Source organism: Notothenia rossii (assembly GCF_949606895.1).
Source record: "Notothenia rossii genome assembly, chromosome: 4".
Taxonomy (NCBI): domain Eukaryota; kingdom Metazoa; phylum Chordata; class Actinopteri; order Perciformes; family Nototheniidae; genus Notothenia; species Notothenia rossii.
This window is the reverse complement of record NC_136902.1, coordinates 35987983-36013607: the sequence shown is the minus strand read 5'-3', so window position 1 is coordinate 36013607 and position 25625 is coordinate 35987983. Positions and strand designations below refer to the sequence as shown.

The window sequence follows — 25625 nt, the reverse complement described above, 5'->3', positions numbered from 1 at the left end:
CATATTTCAGCTCACCGGGAGATGGCGCTGTTTCTTCTTTGGTGGTGTGCAGCATTACAGGCGTAGAAGAAGAAACAGAAGGCATCATGGAGGAAGTGCCGCTGAGTCACACAGCTCACCCGGTTAAGTAGCAAGTTTTAGTTGAAATATATAAATTCTACTACCGTTGTTAGTTGTATCCTACCTATGGCGGAGTTTGGTGAGAGAAACGGCCGTGAAGCTGAAGAACACGACGGGACACAGAGCAGAGATGTCCGGGAGCCTGTGTGCGGGACAGGTGATCCCACGGTAACATTCCCGCGGGGACTGCGGTGCTCTAATCCTGAGCGCAGGAAAAAGTTAGTCCTTCATGTAGACCTGAACAACACCATACTGGTGTCGGACTCTGTGATAGCTCAAGGGACGGTAGCTGCCCTGGAGCATTTCCTCTCAACTGTCACCTGGGGAAGGATGAGCAAAGGTAAACTGAGAATTAATACTTTTCTCTATCACACTAGGATAGTGTTTCTGCCCTGTCAGCAAAGTTATTGTTCCTGCCTCTGTTCCAGATTAATACGCCGAATTAATTTTAAGAGTCCAAAGGAAAAAAGCAGTCCTCTTCCTCCTGTCGCCTTACCTTTACGATGCTAATATGGGAGTAAACATTTAATACACGTTTTAATAAGTGAGGTTTGGTAGCAGGGTTGATTCTATTTCTATGTTCAATGGCTTTCATTCCTCTTATGTTATGTATTCTATTTGGTATATTTTATTATTTTTCTTTTCCAAATGTTTTGCATTCAATTTTTTATTTATTTCCCACCTTTTTTCTTTTCTTATTATGGTTTGCATTCAATTCAGTATATTTGAATCTATTTATTTTATTTTCCATTAATTATGTAAATATGTCCTCTTATGTTAATTTATGTCTGTTTTAATTCCCTTGTGTAACATCACTTTTGCTGCATCCCTTGTTATTCAAACACCCCTATGCTGCCTGAGGTGATAATCATTTAATGAAAAAAGTGGGATGTGTACATCATCAGCCAACAGAGAAATTAAATCATTAATATTATTTACCCTCATGTCCATGGCTACACTACTGCATTTATATTCCGTACATAACCAAATATATTACATTTCATTGAGTGCTTCAGAACTTGCTAGTGTGCACCCCCACTCATTCCGTGATGTTTTAAGTTCTCACCACTCGCAAAGACATTATCCTCCTCTCCTCACTGCAGGGAAGTGGGAATGGCTGAGTGGCTCCCCCTCCCTGCACCCCCCCTGCGATGGTGCTGTTAGCTACCACTCTCATTTTGGACGGACGGCAGGTTTCTCCTCCAATGTGGGCCGACGTTTCCGAGGGATTCTGGAGGAGCATCTGAATCTGCTGCGCTGGCCCGAGGGCACCAAGGCAAGCTTCATGTGATTGTTATTGCTAACAAAAATGACATCCATTGGAAAAGTTTGTCTCATTTTGAACTAATCTGCAGATTAATTCTAGACAGTATCTGTCTGATATTTTATGACCTACTACAACAATACAATATGAAGAAATCCCCTTAGGAAAATTGTAGTAAAGGCATCACAGCTTCTTTACTCATTAACAATCTTAATTCATGTTTATATTCATAATGCACTCGTGGAGTTTCTAGTGTAGTGTTAAGCTTAAGGAGGTATTTTCTATCATAATAAAATTAGAATGTTCTGCAGCTTTACCAGTTGCCATGAGCTGTTGGACATGCAAATGAAACCCCAAGTTGTAAAAGTGGCTTCTCTCATGGAGGGTAACATTTCTGTATAAATGCCTTTTTTCTATTTCTTCCAACCAGTTCTTAGCCTACTTATGGTTAGAACAAAAACATTTATTTACAGTTTGGTTATTTATTTATTTCATTTTCTCCACTGTGATATTAAATGTAAAATTGTGTTTTTTTTATCTCATTTTATTTCACATGTTTATACTGTTTACTTATTTCTGCATTTACTTTACCTTCATATTTCGATTTGTATTTCTTCTTGCTTTATTTTTATGTCTCTATTATCTTAAATGTTGCATTGTTAGGGGAGCGTGGGATGTATATTTTCATTGCCAAAACCACGCTGTAGCCATTGTGCATGGGAAATGAAGTCTGTTAATATTGAATCTTGTTCCCTTATGGTGGAATGTGTCACTGACTGCTTCCTTTCCTGTATTTCCTGCAGGGAGACAAAGAGCTGTCTGTAAAGGGTGAGGGGGGGCACCTGTACCACTGGATCCTGCCCTCCTTCTTCCAGCTGCTCACAGACCTGGTGCAGGAGGGACAGGAATTCGCCATTGTTTTCCGTTCCTTTGGAAACGACCTTCCTCGTGTGCTGAGTGCTGTGTCAAGGGCTCTGACTGAAGGCGCTCACCCCCTGTTCCCAGATCTGCCCAAACTCAAGGTGAAACACACACATCCAGTGGTGTTGTCTGTATGTTCTCTTAAGGCCCAGATACACCGGCCCGAAATCGGCAGTAAATGGGAGTCGGGCCGAACCTGAGCGTGGGCACGCCCTATTCGGAGGTGTGTGCGCCGCACCGTCGGGTCTTTTCTGCAGACCTGACGCCTTTTCTTTGAATCGGCGTCGGGAACACCACCGGAAGTCGGACAAAGGGATAACACTGATTGGCTGTTCAGCTAGCGAATCAGTGCATGAGAAGCGTTAACGGAAGTGAGGGAGGTAAACAAATGATTTAAAATTGAAGATGGAACACACACGGACGGGTATTTCACCTCATCGGTTTATAGAGCTCCTGTTCGTTAATGTTTTCAATGGACGAGAGTGAAAATGGAAAGAAAAACGCTATTTGTTGTTTGTTTATATCACGGAATCTGTTCTTATTCTCGGTCTTCCGGTTGTTCCGGTTGTTGCCTCTTTTGAATGATGAATACACACTACCGCCGCCTGCTGGTAAGGAGAGTTATTGCCACTCACGCATACGCAGTTCATACATGCTCGGCTCGGATTTGCGGTGTGTACCAGTGCGCGAAGTCGGCAAATACGCAGGAGAGTCCGGCGACGCAACAATCGGTGTCGGCGTCGGCGGCGACTTCTCAGGTGACTGGCCGGTGTATCTGGGCCTTTAAGGTTTAGGTCAGTTGCCTAAATTAGGACAACATATTTCCTTTACTATCGGATGGAATCAATACATGGGCTACATGTGGCCATCACAAGTAAAATCATAACGAAAACTACGCCGGTAAAATATGCGCGTAGAAAACGGCTTATGCCACAATATGATAGCAACAAGTAGTCAAGATAGTCTGATTAGCTAACATCACCTGTAGAATGCCAGAGAAACTTTCATAACAGCATTGTGATGCCAAACAGCTTTCAGACTAAAACACATTCACTTATGGCGATGGGGGATATTTATCAGCTGCTTGTGTGACAGTCAGACAATGAAAACTTTAAAGCGCGGCCGCTGCCGCGAGTTAACGGGAGAATAAACTCCGGTAGGCGAGCAGCACTGCAGAGGGCAGTAATGCAGCTGAACCACATTAATAAACAATACACCACGGCACTCTGGAGAAAGCTCCAAGGTAGGAGAAGTAGTTCTTTAATTTAATCTGGCTTCGTATAATTAAAAACTACCCGACGCAGTCCTCTATTGATGTTGTTGTGAGCGGTGTTGCGGAGAAAATCAGCGACGTAAAACGCTGTGTGGGTCATAAGAAGGCACGTAAACGGTTACATCATGACGCAAACGATGACGCAATGATGCAATAACTCACCTTTGAACCTGCATCTGTAACAATGAGTGGAGCGGGTTGTTGTCAGTGGAGCTTCCCATTCATTGATTCATCAATGAAAAGCGTATCTTAATCATAGATAACGAGGCAGGGTCCGTGACAGTTTGTTTTCATCTGATTTCAAATAAACAAAGTCTTATCTTTTAGAATATTAAACTCGTTTTGCCAAATTTAGATGATAAATACAACTGTGAAGCTTGTAAAGGCATGATTACAAGCGGTAACATAACGTCACAGCAGGCATAACAACAGCCGGTGTTTCTTGTGAGGGTTTACCCGGGAAACAAACACAATACACACAAACGCGTCACAGGTTCTTTCGCGGTATTTGGCTGCCTAACGAAATTATGTACGCAGCTCGTGAAGTAACTAGGAGTCTACTGGACGATATCTGTACTACAAGTAAAATAAATAAATATATGTATTTCTTTTTATTAATGACGTTGTTTCTAAATTGATCTGAGGGCCGCAAAAAAGAGGAAGTCGGGGCCATTTGCCCATCCCTGCTCTAGAGGGAACACAGGGGTTTTAGCCTTTGCAGACCATTATCATGCACAACACCCATATAACAGGAAAGGGAAAACATCAAAAAGCCGATGGGTAACTGCAGATGTGTTCTCCTGAAAAGTATGGCCTTGTTTCTCCTTACATAGACCTTTTCCATGGACCCTGCTCCCCCCATCAGCCTCCCTCTCTCTCAGGGGGGAGTACTTGCACGTTAGCTAGCTGGAGTGGAACACATTGATTGTGAGAGGAATGGACGGATGAGTTGTCAGAAAGTGAAGCTGTCAGCCTCCCTGATGGACAGCACAGAGGAGAAGTTCTTCAGACAGCCTCCTGTGACACGCTGTGCATGTATCAGACGGACAGAGCGGGGGGGAATCAATCACAAGTCATGAGATTGTTCAGTTTGTTCCATACCATTGTTGTCAAGTATGGGAGTGCTTTGGGAGATTTGATATTGAAGCCATACTCAAAACCTCTGGGTATTACCTTCACAGCTAAGAGATCTCTGACGCCATCTTCCTCCTCTAATAATGGGGTTTGTTTCAAAGTAAAAACAGCACCACAGCACTCAAATTATACGTTTCACTAAATATTGTCCTTTTATAGCTTTATTCATTTCAAAACATGATGAAAGCACAAATAAATGAGCTTTCTATTAATCTAGTAAATTAAGTATTAAGTTAGTAAATCACCAAACTGTGTAAGTCAATGGAAGAGGATGCTGCAGATTACATTTTTCATTCTCACCTGCCATGTTTAGTAGAGAGGATACTATCATGCTGATGCTTAGAACATGTTTACAACATATCCGTTTTGCATGCTCAAATCTACACATTTGTGTAAGTGTCTGGAGGTTTTAAGTGGTAAAACAAAGTATGGGAGGTGAAGATATTTTGATCTAATGGTTGTGCAACATATAAAGTTAACCTATCACCACAATGATCACACTTGATCATGCTGGTGCCATGAGTGTACCAAAATCCCATGGTAATACATCCAATAGATTTTGAGTGATTGAGTCTGCACCAAAGTAATGGGTGTTAAAACAAAATGCACCATTTTAGAACCGCTGATATCATTTGTTCTCAACCTCCCATAACACAGTCAAAACCAGAATAATGTTTCACTTCCATGCTGTTGGATATTTTAAGCTCATCTGTCATCATCCACATTACAGCTGTTTTTATGTATTTGTCACAGACTTTTTATAATTTAATGGCAGATCGAGTTTAAAAGAGCAGTACGAAGCAGAATACTTTCAGGGGAAAATGGGTTTAGCGACAGTTGCTCCATTTTCGAATTAACTTAGTTATTTATTTTTCAAAGTATATGCAGGGGTGCACATAGCTTTTTTCCCCTGGTTCTCAAAGGAGCACCTGGAGATGTTGCTTGGTGCTCATCCTTAAAATGAAATAAACCGTAACTTTTGAGGGGGTTTTGACTTTATTTGCCAGACACACGGCACTGAATACACATGCAGAGGTGAACACAGAACATACATGCAGAGGTGAACACAGAACACACATGCAGATGTGAACACAGAACACACATGCAGATGTGAACACAGAACACACATGCAGAGGTGAACACAAGACAACATTAGCACGACCAGTAATCCTACAAGCTGCCATCACTACCCTCCTGACTGTTCTCCTCACTGTCTTCCTCTCTGTCAGACATGGTAGTTGATCATGTAGGCCAGGGGTCACCAACCTTTTTTAGGGTGAGGGCTACTTAAAAAAAATAAAACAAGTCGGGGGCTACTTTTACTCCTCTTTTTTTGTTTTTTGCAGTGTATATATTTAGCACATTTTAACGTTAATATGCTTACCTTTAACCTTTTGGTGCTGTTTGGGTCTGTGGGATCCGTTTTCAGTGTTTACTAAAAGAACATGTTTGCAATCTAATTATTTTAACCTGCTTTATTTGGGGGTGGACGGGCCTCAGCTCCTCTAGGGGGTTCTGGGTGCGTGCTCCCCCGGGAAGATGTTTTTTAAAATGTTGAAGTGAAATGCTGGTGCACTCTGATGTATCCATACATTCTGGTGAATTTGTGGATACAGCTTTCAACACTCATATGAAAGGGAGCTGTATACTTTTCAATAATCCAATCATCTTTAGAATATGATCACAACCAATAACAAATCATTTAAACTGGTTTATTCTTATCTTATGTTACCTAGTTAGCATTCTTTCTTTCTATTTATGCATATTTTACTAATCACTCCCTTTTTAAACTGTTTTTTGTTTTTTTTACTGTCCTATAGAGTACACATTGGAATGATTTCTTAATTTATCTATATTATTATTATTATTATTTTTTTTATTCTTTATTTATTTGGGGTCACATTATAGTACAAGTACAGTTTTTCAAATCATATATTTTTAGAGACCCGAAAGTGACAAATGAAATGGCAAACAAAATTAATCAAAGTAAAATAAAAACGAAAAAGTACACAGGGGTTGTTTGAAATAGCAAATGTCTACACATGTACATGCATACATATCAACATACATATATACATTCAATACACATACATGTGACCATACATACATATCTATACATATACATTCAATTGGTGTATAGAAACAGTCAAACAAGGGATGGTCGTCTTTGGGATATGTAAATCCTCCACTTTTTCCATATTTCTTCAAATGTGTTTTCCTGAAGCCTCATTGAGAAGGTGATTCTTTCCATAACATAGATTTCATGGATTTTGTCGTACCAGTTGTCAAGAGAAGGGATATCCGCTTTGAGCCATTTTCTAGTTATTGCTTTTTTTGCTGCAACAGTAAGAATTCCAAATAATTGTTTTGTTTTGGAGTTTGTGGGGATTGAATGTACGAGCCCAAATAGAAATTCGTCCCAGTTTAAAGGGATTTTTTCCTGTAGTATTATTTCAATTTCGATATGAATCTTTTCCCAAAAAGTTACTATTAAAGGACAAGCCCAAAACAAATGGTAGTGATGTGCTAGCTGAGAACCACATTTCCTCCAGCAGCTGGGGGGCCCTAGATGATGTGATGACTGAGCAGGGCTGAAAAAGTACCTGCTCAGCATCTTCCAACTAAACATTCTGTAGGTGCCTGAGCTCGAGATCTTCCATTGAAAAGTACGGTAATTTATCTATATTAAATAGATAAAGGTGTGCTCTCCCAGCTCGCTCGCTCTCTCTCCCTCCCTCTCTAGCTCGCTCTCTCTCTCTCCCTCTGTCTCGCTCGCTCACAGAGGCTGTGTGCTCCTCCGTGGCGATGACGGCTTGCGTTAAAAAATAATAATACACATATTTGTAAAGTGGGGGGACACAAACGGGATTTCGAAAAGAGCGGGGGACATGTCCCCCCTGCACCCAGTGGAAATTACGCCATGCGTGTGTGTGCGTCAAGTGCAATAAATATATATGCAAGTTGCAACACACAGAGTAAATCTCTGCCCCTCATGTGCTGTGTAGGCTGGCACGACTAGGCTGTTCAATGGGGCTGATGTGTTATGTAGATTCTGCCAGAAGGAAAATCAGCAGGGAGGTGCCACATTGCTTTTCTTCCCGACTGCAACTCTGGACCCGCAAATCAAGCAAGAACGTGATTGGTTGATATTCATTGTGGGGGTGGCGGGAGGAGGGGTGTTAGATAGATAGAGTTATATTAAGTAGATAGAGTTCGCTATGATTTAGGTTTCGTTTATGCATAGGGTAGATTCTTTTAATTACATTTCCTTTTTTGTTTTGTGTATTTTATACATGGACTTGCTTGGCGAGCTATTTTTAGAACATGCCCCGCGGGCGACTCACGTTGCCCCCTGCGGGCGACTAAGTGTTGGCTACCCCTGATGTAGGCCTACTACTTTCTCTCTGGTTGAGTGTGCGATTAGCTGCTTGCATCCACAAGTCAACAGCTGGTTTTGGGTCGAAAGTCTCTGTTGTCATCTTAGACAAGTGGATGTAATCAAATAAGTACAGTGGGGCAAAAAAGTATTTAGTCAGCCACCAATTGTGCAAGTTCTCCCACTTAAAAAGATGAGAGGCCTGTAATGTTCATCCTAGGTATACCTGAACTATGAGAGACAAAATGAGAAAAAAAAAAATCCAGAAAATCACATTGTCTGATGTTTAAAGACTTTATTTGCAAATTATGGTGGAAAATAAGTATTTGGTCAATAACAAAAGTTCATCTCAATACTTTGTTATATACCCTTTGTTGGCAATGACAGAGGTCAAACGTTTTCTGTAAGTCTTCACAAGGTTTTCACACACTGTTGCTGGTATTTTGGCCCATTCCTCCATGCAGATCTCCTCTAGAGCAGTGATGTTTTGGGGCTGTCACTGGGCAACGCGGACTTTCAACTCCCTCCAAAGATTTTCTATGGGGTTGAGATCTGGAGACTGGCTAGGCCACTCCAGGACCTTGAAATGCTTCTTACGAAGCCACTCCTTCGTTGCCCTGGCGGTGTGTTTGGGATCATTGTCATGCTGAAAGACCCAGCCACGTTTCATCTTCAATGCCCTTGCTGATGGAAGGAGGTTGTCATTCAAAATCTCACGATACATGGCCCCATTCATTCTTTCCTTTACACGGATCAGTCGTCCTGGTCCCTTTGCAGAAAAACAGCCCCAAAGCATGATGTTTCCACCCCCATGTTTCACAGTAGGTATGGTGTTCTTTGGATGCAACTCAGCATTCTTTCTCCTCCAAACACGTCTAGTTGAGTTTTTACCAAAAAGTTCTATTTTGGTTTCATCTGACCATATGACATTCTCCCAATCCTCTTCTGGATCATCTAAATCAGGGGTGTCAAATTCAAACTTACTGAGGGCCATTCTGACGGTTGTGAATGAAATCAGGGGCCATGACATTCATTACAGTGATTCTTGTTATGGTTACAACTCATATACATGACTCAGAGATAACGTCAATGCAGCCAAACTGGCGTGTTTATTCACAATCAAACCAAACACATGACTGGCGAGAACCTGCCAGGAGAGGGCACATGGATGACAGGACCATAACAAATATGTTTAGAACTAGGCTAGCAGGTGGATTAAATAAAATAAAAATAGTGTGTTCCCCCTTCATATTTGTGGATAATTCTTTATATCAGCAAAATAAGATGAAAGTGCTGTCAATAGCATCAAGTGCAAAACCAATGCTGTTTTTAAAGATAATAATAATTTAAAAAAAAAGAGAAGTGCACAATTAAACAAACTACATTAGCAGTCTAGCCTACAGTAGGTTCAGTTTATAACAAAATAGTTCACAATTAAACAAAACCATTAGGACTACTACTGTATCTTTCAACACAACAAATGTTTTCTGTGATAACACAAAATAGTCAGTGCAACAAGGCCTATCTGAAATGCATTGTAGTTTAACTTTTACCAGACACTCTGCACCTTTTCTTACAGATGATCTCATCTATTCTAGGCTTAATGTCCTTTGCTGTGGCCACTTTCAATACCGACGTCAGATGCTGGTCAGTGATCCGGGATCTGTGGGATGTCTTATTCAAGTTCATTATAGAGAACATCTGTTCGCACGAGTAAGTGCTCCCGAACATGGACATGATGTGTGCAGCATGAAGACGCAACTCTGGCACAGATTCAGGGAGGAGAGGTGCAAACTCAGCAGCCCCGACTGACTGGTACTGGGTCTTCAGAGCGCTGTTACATGCTCAGGGGCAGTGTCGACATCAATTGCAAAAGGATTTGCGAACAGGTCAATGTTGAATTTCTTTGATTCAAAATCAGCAAACCTCCTGCTGAATTCCTCTTTGAGTGTGTTCAGTTTGTCAGCATACACTTGGGTCGGGAGTGGAATGGTGACGGTGGCGCTTATTGTTTGACAGGTAGGAAAGTGGGTCAAATTACCTCTACGCATCTGCCCCTCCCACAGACGCAGTTTCAGTTCAAATGCCTTCACGGAGTCCCGCATCTCTGTGATCAGCTGCTTTCTTCCCTGGAGTTTCACATTCAGTGAATTGAGGTGCTCAGTAATGTCACACATAAACGCCAAGTCGCCCAGCCACTTTTCATCCTCAAGCTCGGGGACGGGCCTCTGTTTGCTTTCCATGAAACGAGCGATCTCAGTGCGGGTGTCGTAAAACCTCCTCAGCACTTTCCCCCGACTCAACCAGCGCACCTCTGTGTGATAGGGCAGATCCTCTTGCACGGAGTTCTCCTCCTCTAAAAGAGCCCTAAACTGCCGATGATTCAAGCCCCGTGCACGAATAAAGTTCACAGTTTTAGTCACAACAGTCATGACATGTTCCATGCCCAACACCTTACCGCAGAGGGCTTCTTGGTGGATGATGCAGTGGTAAACTACCAAGTTTTCTCCTGTGTCCCCCATCACCTTTCGGGTCAAACCGACCAAACCCCGAACTTCCCCGCACATCGCCGGTGCACCATCCGTTGTCAGTCCAACAAGTTTACTCCAGGGTAGCTCCATCTTGTTCACGCTCTGCTCCACTTGGGTGAAAATATCCTTTCCCGTTGTTGTCCCGTGAATCGGTTTCACGTCTAAAAGTTCCTCAGTGACGGACAGCTGACTGTCAACCCCGCGGATGAATATGGACAGCTGGGCTGTGTCCGTCCTGTCTGTACTCTCATCTACAGCTAGTGAATATGAAATAAAGTCCTTGGCTTTTGTTTTTAGCTGGCTCTCTACATCGGAGGCCAGTTCATCAACGCGACTAGCCACAGTATTACGGGACAGGCTGATGTTTGAAAATGCCTGCTTCTTGTCAGGGCATACAACGCTGCACACTTTTTCAAGGCAGTCTTTAATAAACTCTCCCTCGCTAAACGGCTTGCTAGCCTTTGCGATTTCCTCTGCAATAATAAAACTTGCCTTGGTAGCAGCCTCACTTTCACTACTGATGCGGGTGAACATGCTTTGCTGATGTTGAAGGTTGCGTTTCAAGTCTTTGGCTTTCTGCAGCCGCTGCTCCATGGACATGTTAGCATATTGCTCGCCATGTTTCGTTTCGAAGTGTCTGCGGATGTTATACTCTTTGAACACTGCCAGCGAGTCTTGACATACGAGACACACTGGCTTTTGTTTTAATTCACAAAACAGGTATTCAGCTTCCCACCTCTCCTGAAAATGTCGATAATCTTTGTCTACTTTTTGTTTTTTCGCCATCGTTTGTTTATGCTAGCTTTCAATCTCCTTTGCAAAGCGTACCTTCAGAGAAGGTTACTCGGCCGTTACTGACGTAGTGAGACGTGCGACAGCGCCCTCTTGTGTTTCAGCGTTGCATTGTCACAGACACAAGCTTGCGGGCCACATTAAATTGATGACCAGGATTGACAGGAGGGCCAGATTCAATATTGCAGAGGGCCATGTTTGGCCCGCGGGCCTTGTTATTGACACATGTGATCTAAATGCTCCCTAGCAAACTTCAGACGGGCCTGGACATGTACTGGCTTAAGCAGGGGGACACGTCTGGCACTGCAGGATTTGAGTCCCTGGCGGCGTAGTGTGTTACTGATGGTAGCCTTTGTTACTTTGGTCCCAGCTCTCTGCAGGTCATTGACTAGGTCCCCCGTGTGGTTCTGGGACTTTTGCTCACCGTTCTTGTGATCATTTTGACTGGCTGGCTCTTGCGTGGAGCCCCAGATCGAGGGAGATTATCAGTGGTCTTGTATGTCTTCCATTTTCTAATAATTGCTCCCACAGTTGATTTCTTCACACCAAGCTGCTTACCTATTGCAGATTCAGTCTTCCCATTCTGGTGCAGGTCTACAATTTTGCTTCTGGTGTCCTTTGACAGCTCTTTGGTCTTGGCCATAGTGGAGTTTGGAGTGTGACTGTTTGAGGTTGTGGACAGGTGTCTTTTATACTGATAACGAGTTCAAACAGGTGCCATTAATACAGTTAACAAGTGGAGGACAGAGGAGGCTCTTAAAGAAGAAGTTACAGGTCTGTGAGAGCCAGAAATCTTGTTTGTTTGTAGGTGACCAAATTACAGGCCTCATCATTTTAAGTGGAAGAACTTGCACAATTGGTGGCTGACTAAATACTTTTTTGCCCCACTGTATGTGAACATAACCAATAACCTACCATAGCCAATAACAAATGAATGTAACTTATTTTATTTGTGTTGTTCATTCATATCTCATTTTACCTTAACATTTATTTATTTATGCATTTTTTTATCTCTCCAGTTTTAAAGGATATTTTTGGTTACTGTCCTATAGTATACATTGGAATGATTTCAAACCTGTTTATCCCAATAATTATAAAGGAGTGCCTTGGAAATATGTGTTTACATAAATTGTGACCAAACCGTTTGAACTTAGACTAAAGTGAACTATCTAAACACTCAGAGTCCTTTACCTCACTGAGCTGTAGTTATCAGCCTCTCAGTCTGACTGGAGAGGACTCTCCCTCCACATTATTGTAGAAACATCTTCTTCTTATATCCGTTAGAGCAGCTTGCACCAGATTCTAATAACAACAGCGCCGGTACCGGGCGGTGCGTCCTTCTCTTTCTCGCTCACTCGCATTTTGGCTGTGAGCTGCGGGCGCCAGATAAGCCAACATCCCCCATTGTCATCACTTACAGCGCCCATCGTACAGGGCAAATGAAACGTGTAACCGGGGTGAAAAGGTTATTACATTTACTTAATTATGAATATTGTTACATCAAGGCCGAAAATTAGGATGAGCCCCAACGGTCAAAAATGTTTTTATCCCTCCCAGAACTGCCAGCGCAGCGCCTCCCCAGATCTGGCGCCCTAGGCGAACATCTAGCCAGTGCTACGGGCCGGCCCTGAGTTCATATTTCATTTCATTTCAAACCTTTATTTAACCAGATAGGTCCCATTGAGATCATAGATCTCTTTTTCAAGGGAGACCTGCAGCATATTAGGTTCCACATGAAACATAAAACAATAAAGGACATCATACATTATACATTATACATATGCAACTCGCAAAAATCTTTTTCTCTTTCTCTTTCTCTCTCTTCTCTCTTCTCTCTCTCAATGTTTGTACACAAAGCAAGTTTTTTTAAATGACCCGGTGCTCTGTTTTTGACAGAGGTGCGCATGCGCACCTGCGTACCAGTTATGTGCAGCCCTGAATATATCCTACACACACACACTGTTACGTCCCAACTAGGGGAAGAGGAATGCAACACACACCAGTATGGAATTGGTATTAATAATAAGTGTTTATTTAAAACAGCTGTGAACAAAATGGCAGGCAAGCAGCCTGAAACAACCAAAAGGGCACAGGTTGACAAATAACCAACTAAAGGAGGACTCAAAAAGGGGAGTCTAAAGACATACAGGGAAAATAAATACTATACTAAATAAAGAACAAAACAAAACCTCACTCTAAAAGTGGTACAACTAACACAGAGAATCTATACAACACCACAACTAAACTACAGGCAACCGTCACCGAATCCTAAACTATTCTAAACACTAACTAAGCTACTCTACACTCTAACTAACCACACAAGTTTAACCCCAGAACAGAGAGCAAGTAGCGAGAGGCATCTGTCCACATACAGAGCCTCCAGAATGAGGATTGTCCCCAAGCTTTGTAGTCATCTCCAGCAGGTGTGCGCCGGCTGTGCGCTGGGATTGGAGTGCGTCGGGCCCGGCGTGCTCCAATCGCAATCTTCAGGAGGCGGACCAGGAGATGGGAGCCAATACCGGGAGGGCAACCGCACAGCTCATTTACATAGAACACACAGCTGAAAACACTCAGACGATCAGGAAGGCAGCAGCCGTAACACACACACACACACACACACACACACACACACACAATGTTTTCCCAAAAATGTATCTACTGATCACTTTCCGTTACTTTTGGATTACCTCCATGTCAAAGGAGATGCAAATAAATACAAGAAAGGTTATTATCTCTCAAAATGAGTCCTCTGTTTCACTATTTATTCCAGGAAAACCTGAGCTAACATAAAATGCTCTGTTTAAGTGCAACATAAAAAAATTCAGGCAGTAGGCGTATAGATTCACACTTAAAGTATTAGCCTACAGAACAGCACAGTTTAAAAAGAAGAAATACAATCTGATCCTTTTACTACAAACATTATATGCTCTTTTTAGGTTTTTACTGACATTGTAGTCCTGCAAGTAATCCACATGTTTTAGACATGTAGTAACAGTAATCTAATTACATCTTTTTTTATGTAACTGTAAGGGAATACCTTTCCCCTGTTTTTGTATGTAATCCGTTACTCCCCAAGCCTGAGAAATACACTATTAAAAACTATTTGAGTGTACGACCCGAGAAAAAGCAACAGGAATAAAAATGAGTTAGGCACTTGTATGGGATATTGAACCACTGGTGTACATTACTGTATTTATGTTTTGATACTCGGATAGCGTAAAAGGAATTACATACTCATTCCTCCAGACGTTTAAGTTAGCTGATGACTCCTGGGGCCTATAAAACTGTGCGTAGGAAAGGCGGGGCACCTTTCACGAGCCTCAAGTGCCTGTGTACGTACTTTAGTGTGTGGACATTACATGACAGCATGTGGTGCACGCTGTAAGTGTTGCTGCCACAGAAAGTTGGATCGTCACCAAAATAATAAAGGAGAGGTCAGAAAAAGTGGGTGACAAAATGCACACATCCTTGTGTTTGTGCCACGGGCCGGATATAGGGGACATCAAACCATGGATATATAATAAGAACTGGATACAGCGTGGGAGGCGGGGTCTTGTTCTTTCCTATGAGAGCTGCTAATAGTTATATTTCTTAATTAATTAAGATAAGATATTACTGTATTGATCCCAATTTGGGAAATGTTTGTGTTGCAGCAGCATAACAAGAAAAACAAAATATAAGTTATTATATATACAAAAGTATGTGAAGGATGGGATATTAAATTGAATATAAATGTAAAATGTACATGTGATTTTACGTCCAAGAGAAGCTATGGAGCAGAGAGTTCTCTGCCAGCCAGAGGTGATTTGTTATTAGTTCAATATGTCAAACTGATTTCCCTGACTACAATCTTTAGTTACATGGTGAAACGTTATGCTGCTTGTACTAATTAGACTTATCATATAAGCCACACAGGTTTTAATAGGATGTATTCATTATCTTTACTTATGTTGCGGTCTTTTCAGCAGCGCCATTTCTAAAACGGCGATACAGTCACTACCCATCATTTACATTTCACCATGACATGGACAAAAATGTAACGTCAGCTTACCTCATGGCACGAATCCAGACTCCTTTGGAAAACATTGGCCGGGAAACGATAGAACAAGCACGTTTCATGCGAAGACCTGTGGCTGCAACCCGGAGCAAAACAACAAACCATTGCGTAGCTAACTAGTAGCGCTAGCTTTAGCTAACGTTAGCTAACGAAACGAACTGCCGAGTAAAATTGGAAAACACTGGTAATTAATTATTCTATAATTTGTAAAACTACGGTGTTAAAAACGACAATTTCAAAAATACAGATTCTAATGGTCAGATATAGATATACAGATACTAAAGATAGGCATGTAATTGCTTTCAAGCAGAACACAGGGGAAAACAAACTTAGCGGGAGTGTTTACGTGTTCGGCGTAATGACGTACAACGGCTTCGACAATTTCTGTAGTCCTATTCAGCCACTCGGTAACAACCATCGTTTTTCAGACACGTAAACTCTTCAAAAATCACCAGTGGGGTCACTGCTGATGTATTTAATGTCGTAGAACAAAACGTGATTTATCTCTTAAATTTGTGTCAACCACAGACCTTAATTTCGAGCTATTTACCAAAACCCTATGGAAAAAATGCATTGCTTTTTGACGAAGGAACCGGAAGTGCTAAAAATGCAAACTTACTTCCGGGTTTTTGGACGCGTCACTGCTATTGGCGCATGAAGTCAAAATGGCCAACTTTTGAGAGAGCAAAATGTCACAGATTACCCGTCATGCCTAGCTACCAGAGCAGAAGAACCGTATGTGCTGTCACAGAGCATGCGCCCCTTAAGCCTCGCCCCCCGAGCTCCCACTCTCGGCTCACTAGAATGAATGGAGAGAGAAAATAAATCTAGATTTGACTTGTAGTGCATTTTACAACTTTAAGGACCGAATTATTCCAATAAGGCCTATACAATAGTTCATACTGGGTAGTTTATTTAGTTAAAAAAAAATTATCCACCGATTTACAGACATCTCTTTCCATAGCCGCGGGAAGTCATTTTTCTCAGGGGGTGCTGCCAAAAGTGGGGAGGGGGGCCGCTTAAAAAAGAAAAGAAAAAAGGTGGTGCAGGGCCGGGCCCGGCTGTCAACGATATGAGCCGCATAAATTGTTTGTTAAAGGCGAGACACAGCAGGCAAAAACATCGTTTTTCATGCACTTGTCAATTTTGAGATTTTGTGCTATTTTGATTCCATAACAAGTTTTCTTTCAGGCTTTTGGAAAGAAAACGTACGAAATACACATTTAAGTGTTTATTTTACTATAGTTTGTTTATTTGCATCAGTAGATTTCTCCTTAATTCACCAAAAGTTAGCATTCTAACCTAAAATAAAGTACCGCGACCGCTGTGTGCACCATGTCAACAGAGATATCGTTGGAAAGCTCCGTCTCTCCTGCACAATCTCATCGGATCCAAATATGGTCATTTCCTTTGTATCAGCAACCAATCGTGAAAGTACAAAAGGGTCTTAAACCAAGAAACAAAATCTCATTGGCTGGTGTCAACTTCTGACAATCTGATTCGTTCAGATGCGTCACATGGTGTGCTAAAACACTTCCTGGTTAGCTTTCCGCTAGAAATTTAAATCTCAAAATGGCAAAAGGACGGCGAAAAAAACGTTCACAGAGAAGACAACAACAATTGTCACTTGCATGAAGCAATATTATACAAAAAACAAATGACCCCGAACATGAAATACCTTCATGGAGTGCGTCGAGGCGCAAGCTGTCATCCAAAGAACAGGAGGTTTTAGCTAGCGCCACACTGCAATCTTTCAGGTCGTTTTCTCCAAATTAGTTTTTCCTCCTACTCTGAGTCCGAAATGTCCACTTCAGTTGCACTTACATACACCAAACCTTCCAGTTATATTCCTATCAATATTATGAAGGCTTTTACAGAAGGATTTGTTCATATGTCATTCATAGCCTGAATTATATAAGATGTTATACCTAAAAACATGGTGAAAATTTATATTTTAGGGCTGTTGACAGTATTTTCTGATTTATGGAGTGTTAAAAAGAGATATCCAAAATCCTTTCTGTAAAAGCTTTAGATGCTAATATGACTACAAAATGAAACAAGAATTTTGAATCTGGCTTTATCCAAAGTTCAGATTTCGGTTCCTGAAATGTGTTAAAATGGGGGGGCTTGCATCAAACCCACAAAAATGTGCTACTTCCTTTCACTGCTATCACATTAGTTCTCTTATTATACATATTGCATGTGCAAAACGACACGACTTTCAGAAATTAAAAAAATATTCTAATAGGGACAGGTGCATAAACACACAGGAATAAAGATATCCAAACAAACTAATATTAAATAAATAAGAAAGGACATAATATCTAACTGAGGGCATTATAGACAATAACAAAAAAGAGAACAAAAATAAATAAATAATAATTTGATTTCATATTCTTTAAATACATATTGTTAAAATAGTTTTAATGTGAATTTTACCACATCTTGTGGCATCAACGGAGACCATTAGAACTCTCTCTAAATGTACCTAAATTGCATCTGCAAATGGGGATTATGAAAAGCAAACATTGCTTTAAATACCACTAAATCAACACATTGTCATGTTAAGTTTTTTTGGGGGCCTTTGGTAGTTCAAAACGAACTTTTGTATTGCTTTAAAATCAGCTTTTTATTTGTTTTCATGTCGAACAAACTTCAAGTTAAGGGATCTAGGTTTTCACACCTAGGTGTGACATCTTTTGTCTTTGCTATGCTCAACATGAGAGCATTTGACATGCATATATGAGAGCGTTTTATTTTTGTATACAATATGTGTATAAGAGCATCTCACATGTGTGCATTGGAGCATTTTGCATTCCTTTTTTAAGCCTTCATTAAAACCAATTCAATTGAAAATGCAATAGAAGATTACGTTTTTTATATATTTTAAATAGTTTAAATTTTAAACATTTTAATACAGAAGGGAGTTGTTGAATGTCCAATTACTGCACCATTTCAGTCCTTATATTTTAAACTACTTTGTGTATTCAATCAATAACATTATTGTAACAAATGAACATGTTTACATCATCAATATAGAAGATGGAATAAAATGTCAATTTTGTTGTACATCGAATAAACATATTTATATAAACAGAATACATTCAAATAAAATGTCCAATATATAAATAAAATAAATATCTAACCATTAGAGGTTAAAGGAAAGATATATGCATTGTACTACAATATATAACATGATACACGGTTAAGCCTGCCAGAGGCTATATTAATAACAGAAACAGTTTTGATTAAATGCTTTCGGATGGGTGGATAGATACTGTAGATAGATAGATTTAGAAAAAATACCTAAATTCAGTGGAGTATCTTTACATTATTGAACATAGTGTACTATATACATACAAAAAACAGTGTACAGTAGCTTTTCATGCTTATGATTTAATGACGTGTGTTTGTCTCACCCTTCTCTCCTCCTGTCTCAGTTGAGCGTGAACATGACGACGGGAAAGATCCGCTGCAGCAGGAAGGGAATGGTCCTGAGCCGAGCTGAGGAGCACCTGTCTTCTCGTGACGGAGAGCGGGGGCTGTACCAGTACTTCAGCTCCGCCAAGGGCCTGGGGGGCTTTCAGGACCACTTTGACTGGTATGCATTGCACTCTTTAAACCAGTGTTTTTCAACCTTTCTGGAGCCGCGGTACATCAACAAAAAACACACCAACAACCCAAAACGTTTCCAAAATTACACGTTCTCGAATACATCGTATATATAATGACATTTAATGACAAGTCTCTCAATTCAGTGTCAAACCTGTTTAAATTAACAACAACTAATATCGTGATACCCAAAACTCACCTTTGAGGTTTTCTTCATGACGGTTACCTGTGTCTCAATTTGTTTATGCAGGCGAACACAATGGGACTATTGCACCATTAGATAGCTTATCCCCAAAACCGCGAGCCTTACGGAGCCAGAGCAGACGGAGGAAAGTAAATCCAAACCAGAGATATCTTTCCCTGCATCACCTCAAGTTCACTGTTTTTTCTTCCTTTTGTCCACCAGTCATAGGCTCTTCATCTGGGTTAAATGTTGTCCAGGACCCGTTTCAGAGTCAAATATTAATCCATCGCTGCTTGTCACTAGGGCTGCAACGATTAGTCGACATAATCGACGACGTCGATCATAAAAATTCGTCGACGCGGAATTTTAGTGTCGACGCGTCGTATAAAAACAATCAGAGAGCCGGTAACGTTAATTCAAAACTGCGCAAATGTTCATTTGTAACTGCAATGCACTACAGGAAGTGCTGGGGGCAGTATACTCTCCATTGTCTGCCATGACTGCATTCTGTACTAACAACAAAGAAGAAAGAATACGAACGATGGCGGAAAGGAGAGAGAATGAGGGTGATGAAGAGCTCAAAAAAGCGAGACCGAGAGTTTCGAAAGTGTGGGAGTATTTCACAGACGACAAGCCAAAGAAGTCAGTGAAATGCAGAATTTGTAAAGGGGAATTGGCATTCCACGGCAGCACTACAGTGATGCACGAGCATTTAAAACGCAAGCACCCTGGAACCGTGAGGACTGCTACTTTGGATCATGGGTAAGTTTGAGCAAGTTAGCCATAGTCATGTTTACGTTAGCTTACATGTTGGAAAACAGAACGTCTCATGGTTAATGCTTGCTAAGCAAACGCTATTTCAGTTATGTTGAGGCTGCGTGTCCACCAACGAGCTGCTAAACAGCGCCAAGCTTACAGCGTAGTAGAGCACACTAGAGCTTTATGGACGCTGTAATTAATTCCAAACTTAAAATAATAATTAACAAGGGTCTGCGAAATGACAAGAATAAAATGCGATTGAATTGATCCTGGGACTGGACAACAGGGTGACATTCACAGGTGTGCAGACTTGAGGTAGAACATGCACTGGAGCCCGGAAAAGGAGCCGTGCCCACAGGAAGCAGAGATGGAGGGTGTGACAGAAATAATCGTTAGATTAGTCGACTAATCGAAAAAATAATCGACCGATTAGTCGACTACCAAAATAATCGTTAGTTGCAGCCCTACTTGTCACCCAGCCTCTACCGCCCATCACTTAATTTCACTGTCTTAAATTAACATTATTGGTCATTATTGCGCTACCTACTGCCACCCACTAGCATGGAAGAGTATTTAATTACTCAGCCAGCCACTACATTGCAGCACAGACGCTCACGATAGCAATTATTTCAGCAACTAAATAATATTTTTTGGGGCCGATGAAATTGGACAATTGTCCACGGCACACCTGACAATCTCTCATAATCAGCACAGTGGATGAAAATCACTGCTATAAACCCCAAATATTGTCACCACAGTCCCTTCATTCATCCTTTTTTTTTTTTCGGCGCCTATTTCTCTATCAGGTGGTCCAGTAACGGCTCCTCCATCCGGGGGGGGAAACCGCTGTGGGTTGACCCCTTCGACCAACACGTTCAGCACATCTTCATAGACGACAACATACGACAGGACGACGAGCACACTATCATTCAACCCAAGGTGCGTCTCTTCTTCTACTCCAACATCAACAAAACGATCACTATTAATGACTGTTAGCACTGTAACTACATTCACAGGTTTTTAGTGAAGCTTAAAGGGACAGTTCATCATGTCTGCTCTGTCATTCCGAACATCGCATTATTTCCCATCAATTGCCACCCTTCTAATTCAGCTATGCAGGACTGGGCTTCCTAATGTTCATTTTTTTCTGTAGTTTGTTGTTTTTTTTGTTTTTTTTATCGGAGAGCTTACTTGTTGGAGAATACCGATTTTTTTTAATCTATGCCTTCAGTTCGTCTTTCGATGTTGATAAGTGGTGTCGTAGCTCCTGTTTGAGCTCTTTGATATTGTTGCTAATGCTAGCCTGACTCATAGCGTTCTGTGTTATCCTGTAGCTTATCCTAGTGTCCCTGTTAGCCCTTCCTCGTGTGCGCTAGCTTCAGAGATTTCTTCCATTCCAGGCTCCTCCTCCCTTTTGTCTTGCTGTTTGTTGGATTTCTGGCTTTTTTGATAGTTTCCCCCACTCATAACTTACTTTTTATTGTTGAGTAGTTGGATTTCATGGGTTTATTTGAACCAACCTGAGAGAGCTGGTTAACTTGTGCCCAATCACTACGCAATCATACCGTAAGTCCAGGGACAGTTCACCATGAAATCAAAATACATTTATCCAAGACCTGGTCAATATAAAAGTAAGAAATCACAAAAATGTTCACTAAATATCTTGATTGAAAGATTTCACCATTGATGCTTTTATCAAATATTTACACAGAGATTTTTTGATAAATAATCCTCATTAATGTGTATTAAAGGTCCCATGTCATGGCCATTTCCACTGATCATAATTCCATTGTTGAGGTCTACTAGAATAGATTTACATTTAGCAATTTTCCAAAATCACATTGGTTTCTCATACAGCATCTCTGTATAGTATGTGTATTCACTCTCTGTCCTAAACGGCTTGTTGAAGCTCCCGGCATGAGTCGCTGAAAGGTTTAGGAAGCTTTGTTTCGTGAAATGCTGGCAGAGGGTGTGGCCTCTGGGTATCTCCACGACAGAGTACCCAGGAAGAAAATGAGAAATCTCCAACGAGGCGTTTTGGGGAGGTCTTTTCTGTGTTAGAGTTGTACTCGCTACAGGGTGTACTTTGAAGGTTTATGACTCTGCAGACCGTTTACATGCAGAAAAACCTTCATAACACACAAGGGGACGGGTAATAACCGGAAAAGCATGACATGGGACCTTTAAGGATTAATTAGCTAAATGTAAAAAAAATTGAAAAGCTGCTTTTCTGGTACTGTAAATTACACAACCCTTCAGCTCTTAAAAACTGTAAAAGAGAAGACATACAATCTTACAATACCCAACATCTCAGAAGATATATAATACCAATATATAATCCAGTCCTAAAATATTACCTGACTTGTAGTGCTGTATCAAACAACGTGATTTTGGAGATATTGACCGTAAATTGTCTGCCTTATCTCCTATGTGAAGCAATACTAAGCATGTGGTGCTCAAAGCAGCAAAAATAATCCATTTGAAAAACCGAACAAACAGCAATGCCTATCTACAGAACCATGACCTGCTCAGTATCTTCAAAATAACGTGTTATTTGCAGTTAATATAAGAACTGGTTCCTTTCTATTTAACAAGTAAACATTAGCCTCTCTTATTAAGGTGTAGACTAAATTATCTTGTTACCTTAGAATTCCAATTTGTTAGTTTTTAGGTTATTTGTAAAAAGTTTATTTCTTAGAATTTTCCACTTTTAAGTGAATCAACTTGTGTGAGTCACAGGATGATCCCATTATCATAACTGTTAGCCACCCTCATTAAAAATATGTCTACATAGATATGGGTGCATGTTCACATATGTACTTACCCTAGTTACTGATCCTTCTCTGTAGTACTCAAACAGCCTCGGTGCTATTGATGACTCATCGCGCTCATGTTTTCTTATTTACTTTTTATACTCTAAACTCTTTTGTCTCTTTCTATTATTATAATGTATTACATTTTTGACTTTATCTCTTTTTATAGCAATATCTATTTAAATTATTCATTTTTACCTTTATCTCTGGTATTTATACTTCAAAGATAGCAGGGTCCTGAGGGATGGAGTGTAATGGTGCATTTCCACTACAGCGCGGTTTAAGCGTGCCGTGCCCGGTCCGTTTTTGGTTGCGTTTCCACTAGGCGTAGTTCCGGCTAGCGGGTACTTTTTCACAGTTTTCTGGCTCTCCAAAATCGAGGTTCTTTCCGGGCCAACAACCGGGCTGAGTATGCTAAACTAGTGAGAGAATCACTGGCAACTACAACAAAATGAACATATTTTACTGTGGTTTAATTGTAATACACGTTTCAAAATGATGCAGAAGTAACAACATACTGATACCGGTTAGTAAAAACCATGAATTAATGCTTTGACAAGTCTGCAGACAGACGGCAGGCGAAAAACGCAGTATATGCTCCGACCGTCCACACTCACAACAACGGCCTACAGACAGACATAAATAAACCAGCGACTGAATTCGCCATGACACAGACAGTCTGTGGTTTGTACTTGTTTAACTTTTGTCTAGTTTCTGAACAGATATGAGGAGCTGTGAGCTTGAGTGCTAACAGCTAACGGCTGATGTTGTTTTTCTGTGGTTCGCATTGAAGATGACGTCACGGCTCCGCCTACACTGCGTTACTATAGTTACTACCCCAGTTCCTAAACTGTAATGGAAACGCAGCATAAAGTGAGCCTGGCCTAACAAGGCCTAACTATACTGTACTAAGCCGTGCGAGGCCCTGCTGTGGAAAAGCGCCATAAAGGTGTTCTGATTTTGGAAATAATATTAAACTGGAAATGCCTTGTGTATTACCTTTCCATCTGTGCAACAAGTTCCGTATTACACAAAAATACATAAACATAAAGTAGCTTTGCAATCATCGTGACAACATTTGCTATTCACGTCTCCAGAAATCTAACGTGAGCCCGCTTTTCTCTGGTTTCTCCCTTTTCTGTGTGTTTGTGTGTGTGTGTGTGTGTGTGTGTGTGTGTCAGGTTTTCTTGGAGCCCGGCGGCGCTGACACTCGTACAGCCTGCACCTCGGAGCTCTATGACATTACACTGGTGCAGACCGACCTCCTGAAGGCCATCTCTCAGCAGAACTACTTCACTCAGCGCGTCCGCATCTGCCTGGAAAACTATGAGAGGAACCTCCAGCAGGGGGCGGGCTAAACACAGTTCACCTGTCACTCTGTTGGTCTCTGTGACAGCCTCCACTTGCATAGAGTGGTCCAGTGATGACAGATGATAGTTGGCCGACCCGGATTTTTCCATTGGACTTTGGAATATTGCAGGGAATAAGACCAGTTGCAAATACACCTTTATTATACTTAGTCCTTTTGGATATTCTCCACATATCAACACCACTCTTTCATGATTTTTGAAGCATAAATGCAACGCCAGAAGGAAAAAGCTAACGTTAGGATATAAACAAACTACATCATGGACGCATAGCTGCTCATCACCACCGCTGAGCTACAGGCGGCTAATGTTCGTCTAGTAACGTTTAGTAGCAATCTAATAGCAACTGTTTTATGACACAGAAGCTTCAGACACTCACCAGTGGGGTATTTACTGACGCATTTGTTGTTGCTAAACACAACTAGAACATCTTGTAAGCTTGTGTTAATCACAGACCTTATTTCAGACATTGATCCACAGACCCATCTAAAAAAAAAAAAAGACGAGGGAAACGGAAGTGTTAAAATGCTTATTCATTTCTGGGTTTTACTACTCATCCCTGCATCACTCTGTTAACCCAGACATTGAAATGGCAGCACAAAGAGAGAAGGTAGGGCGATTAAACACAGACCATCAAACCACAAATAGAAGAAGTTTACATATGAAGGTGAAAGGAATAAATATGCAAATAACAGCCATTATCTGAAGATGGCTGCTCGAAAAGTAGGACATTAAATCATTTTGAGCTGCTCCATTAAAGCAGTTAAAGTATGACAGCTTCTAAAGAGGGTACTCACAAACAGTTTGTGCTGTCCTTAAGTGAACCGCCACAGGAAGAGTTTCTGACTTGATTCAGCCCCAAGGTGGCCCCTTGCATCAAAGGCCCTTTGGCTAATCACACCATGGGATAATTGGCCTGAATCCTGTGTCATTTCTGTCAGACAGCATATCATTGGGGTCAGCTATGGAGAGAAAGTCAGTGTTGCGTTAGTAGTCTAGCGAAGAGGAGCCACAGAGATTTGCTTCAGCTCTTCATCTGTCCTCAAAGTGTTTCATGTAGCGTCTTACTTCATAACTTCAGTTGTTGGCCGTCATCTGCTTTGTTTACCTCCACTCCAAGTAATACTTGAATAATAGATGACTGAAAAGAATCAGATTAGTTTGTTAATTAAAGGGTTATACCTTAAAGCGCTTTATAAACTATTTATGAAGGCATCAGAACATGCAGCAGTTTTATTACAATTATTATTTATAAACATATCAATATGTTAAACATGGCTTTGGGATTTGTATTATATTTTGAAAGCACCGTTTTGTGACATATTGAATAAGTTGAATTGTTATGTACGTTTTTAAGGGTTTTAGGATTTATCTATTTATTTGTAAGCTAATGGAGAGGTTTTTTCATTGTTATATTTTCTC

At 41.0% G+C, this 25625-nt stretch overlaps 1 protein-coding gene across 1 annotated transcript; it reads left to right on the top strand.

The window, feature by feature from the left end:
* Nucleotides 1-42: 42 nt before the first annotated feature.
* On the top strand, nucleotides 43-24729 carry LOC307037819 (uncharacterized protein). Its single transcript, XM_079678965.1, has 6 exons — nucleotides 43-460; nucleotides 1224-1396; nucleotides 2188-2406; nucleotides 18909-19069; nucleotides 20830-20962; nucleotides 24018-24729. Exons 1-6 carry the CDS (start codon nucleotides 187-189, stop codon nucleotides 24192-24194), a joined length of 1137 nt encoding a protein of 378 aa, XP_079535091.1. The 5' UTR covers nucleotides 43-186; the 3' UTR covers nucleotides 24195-24729.
* Nucleotides 24730-25625: the final 896 nt, after the last annotated feature.

Coding starts and splice junctions, on each gene's coding strand:
- LOC307037819 (XM_079678965.1), top strand. CDS start 187: ATGGCGGAGTTTGGTGAGAGAAACGGCCGTGAAGCTGAAGAACACGAC. Junction 1,397..2,187: donor GCTGGCCCGAGGGCACCAAG/GCAAGCTTCATG, acceptor TATTTCCTGCAG/GGAGACAAAGAGCTGTCTGT. Junction 20,963..24,017: donor ACACTATCATTCAACCCAAG/GTGCGTCTCTTC, acceptor TGTGTGTGTCAG/GTTTTCTTGGAGCCCGGCGG.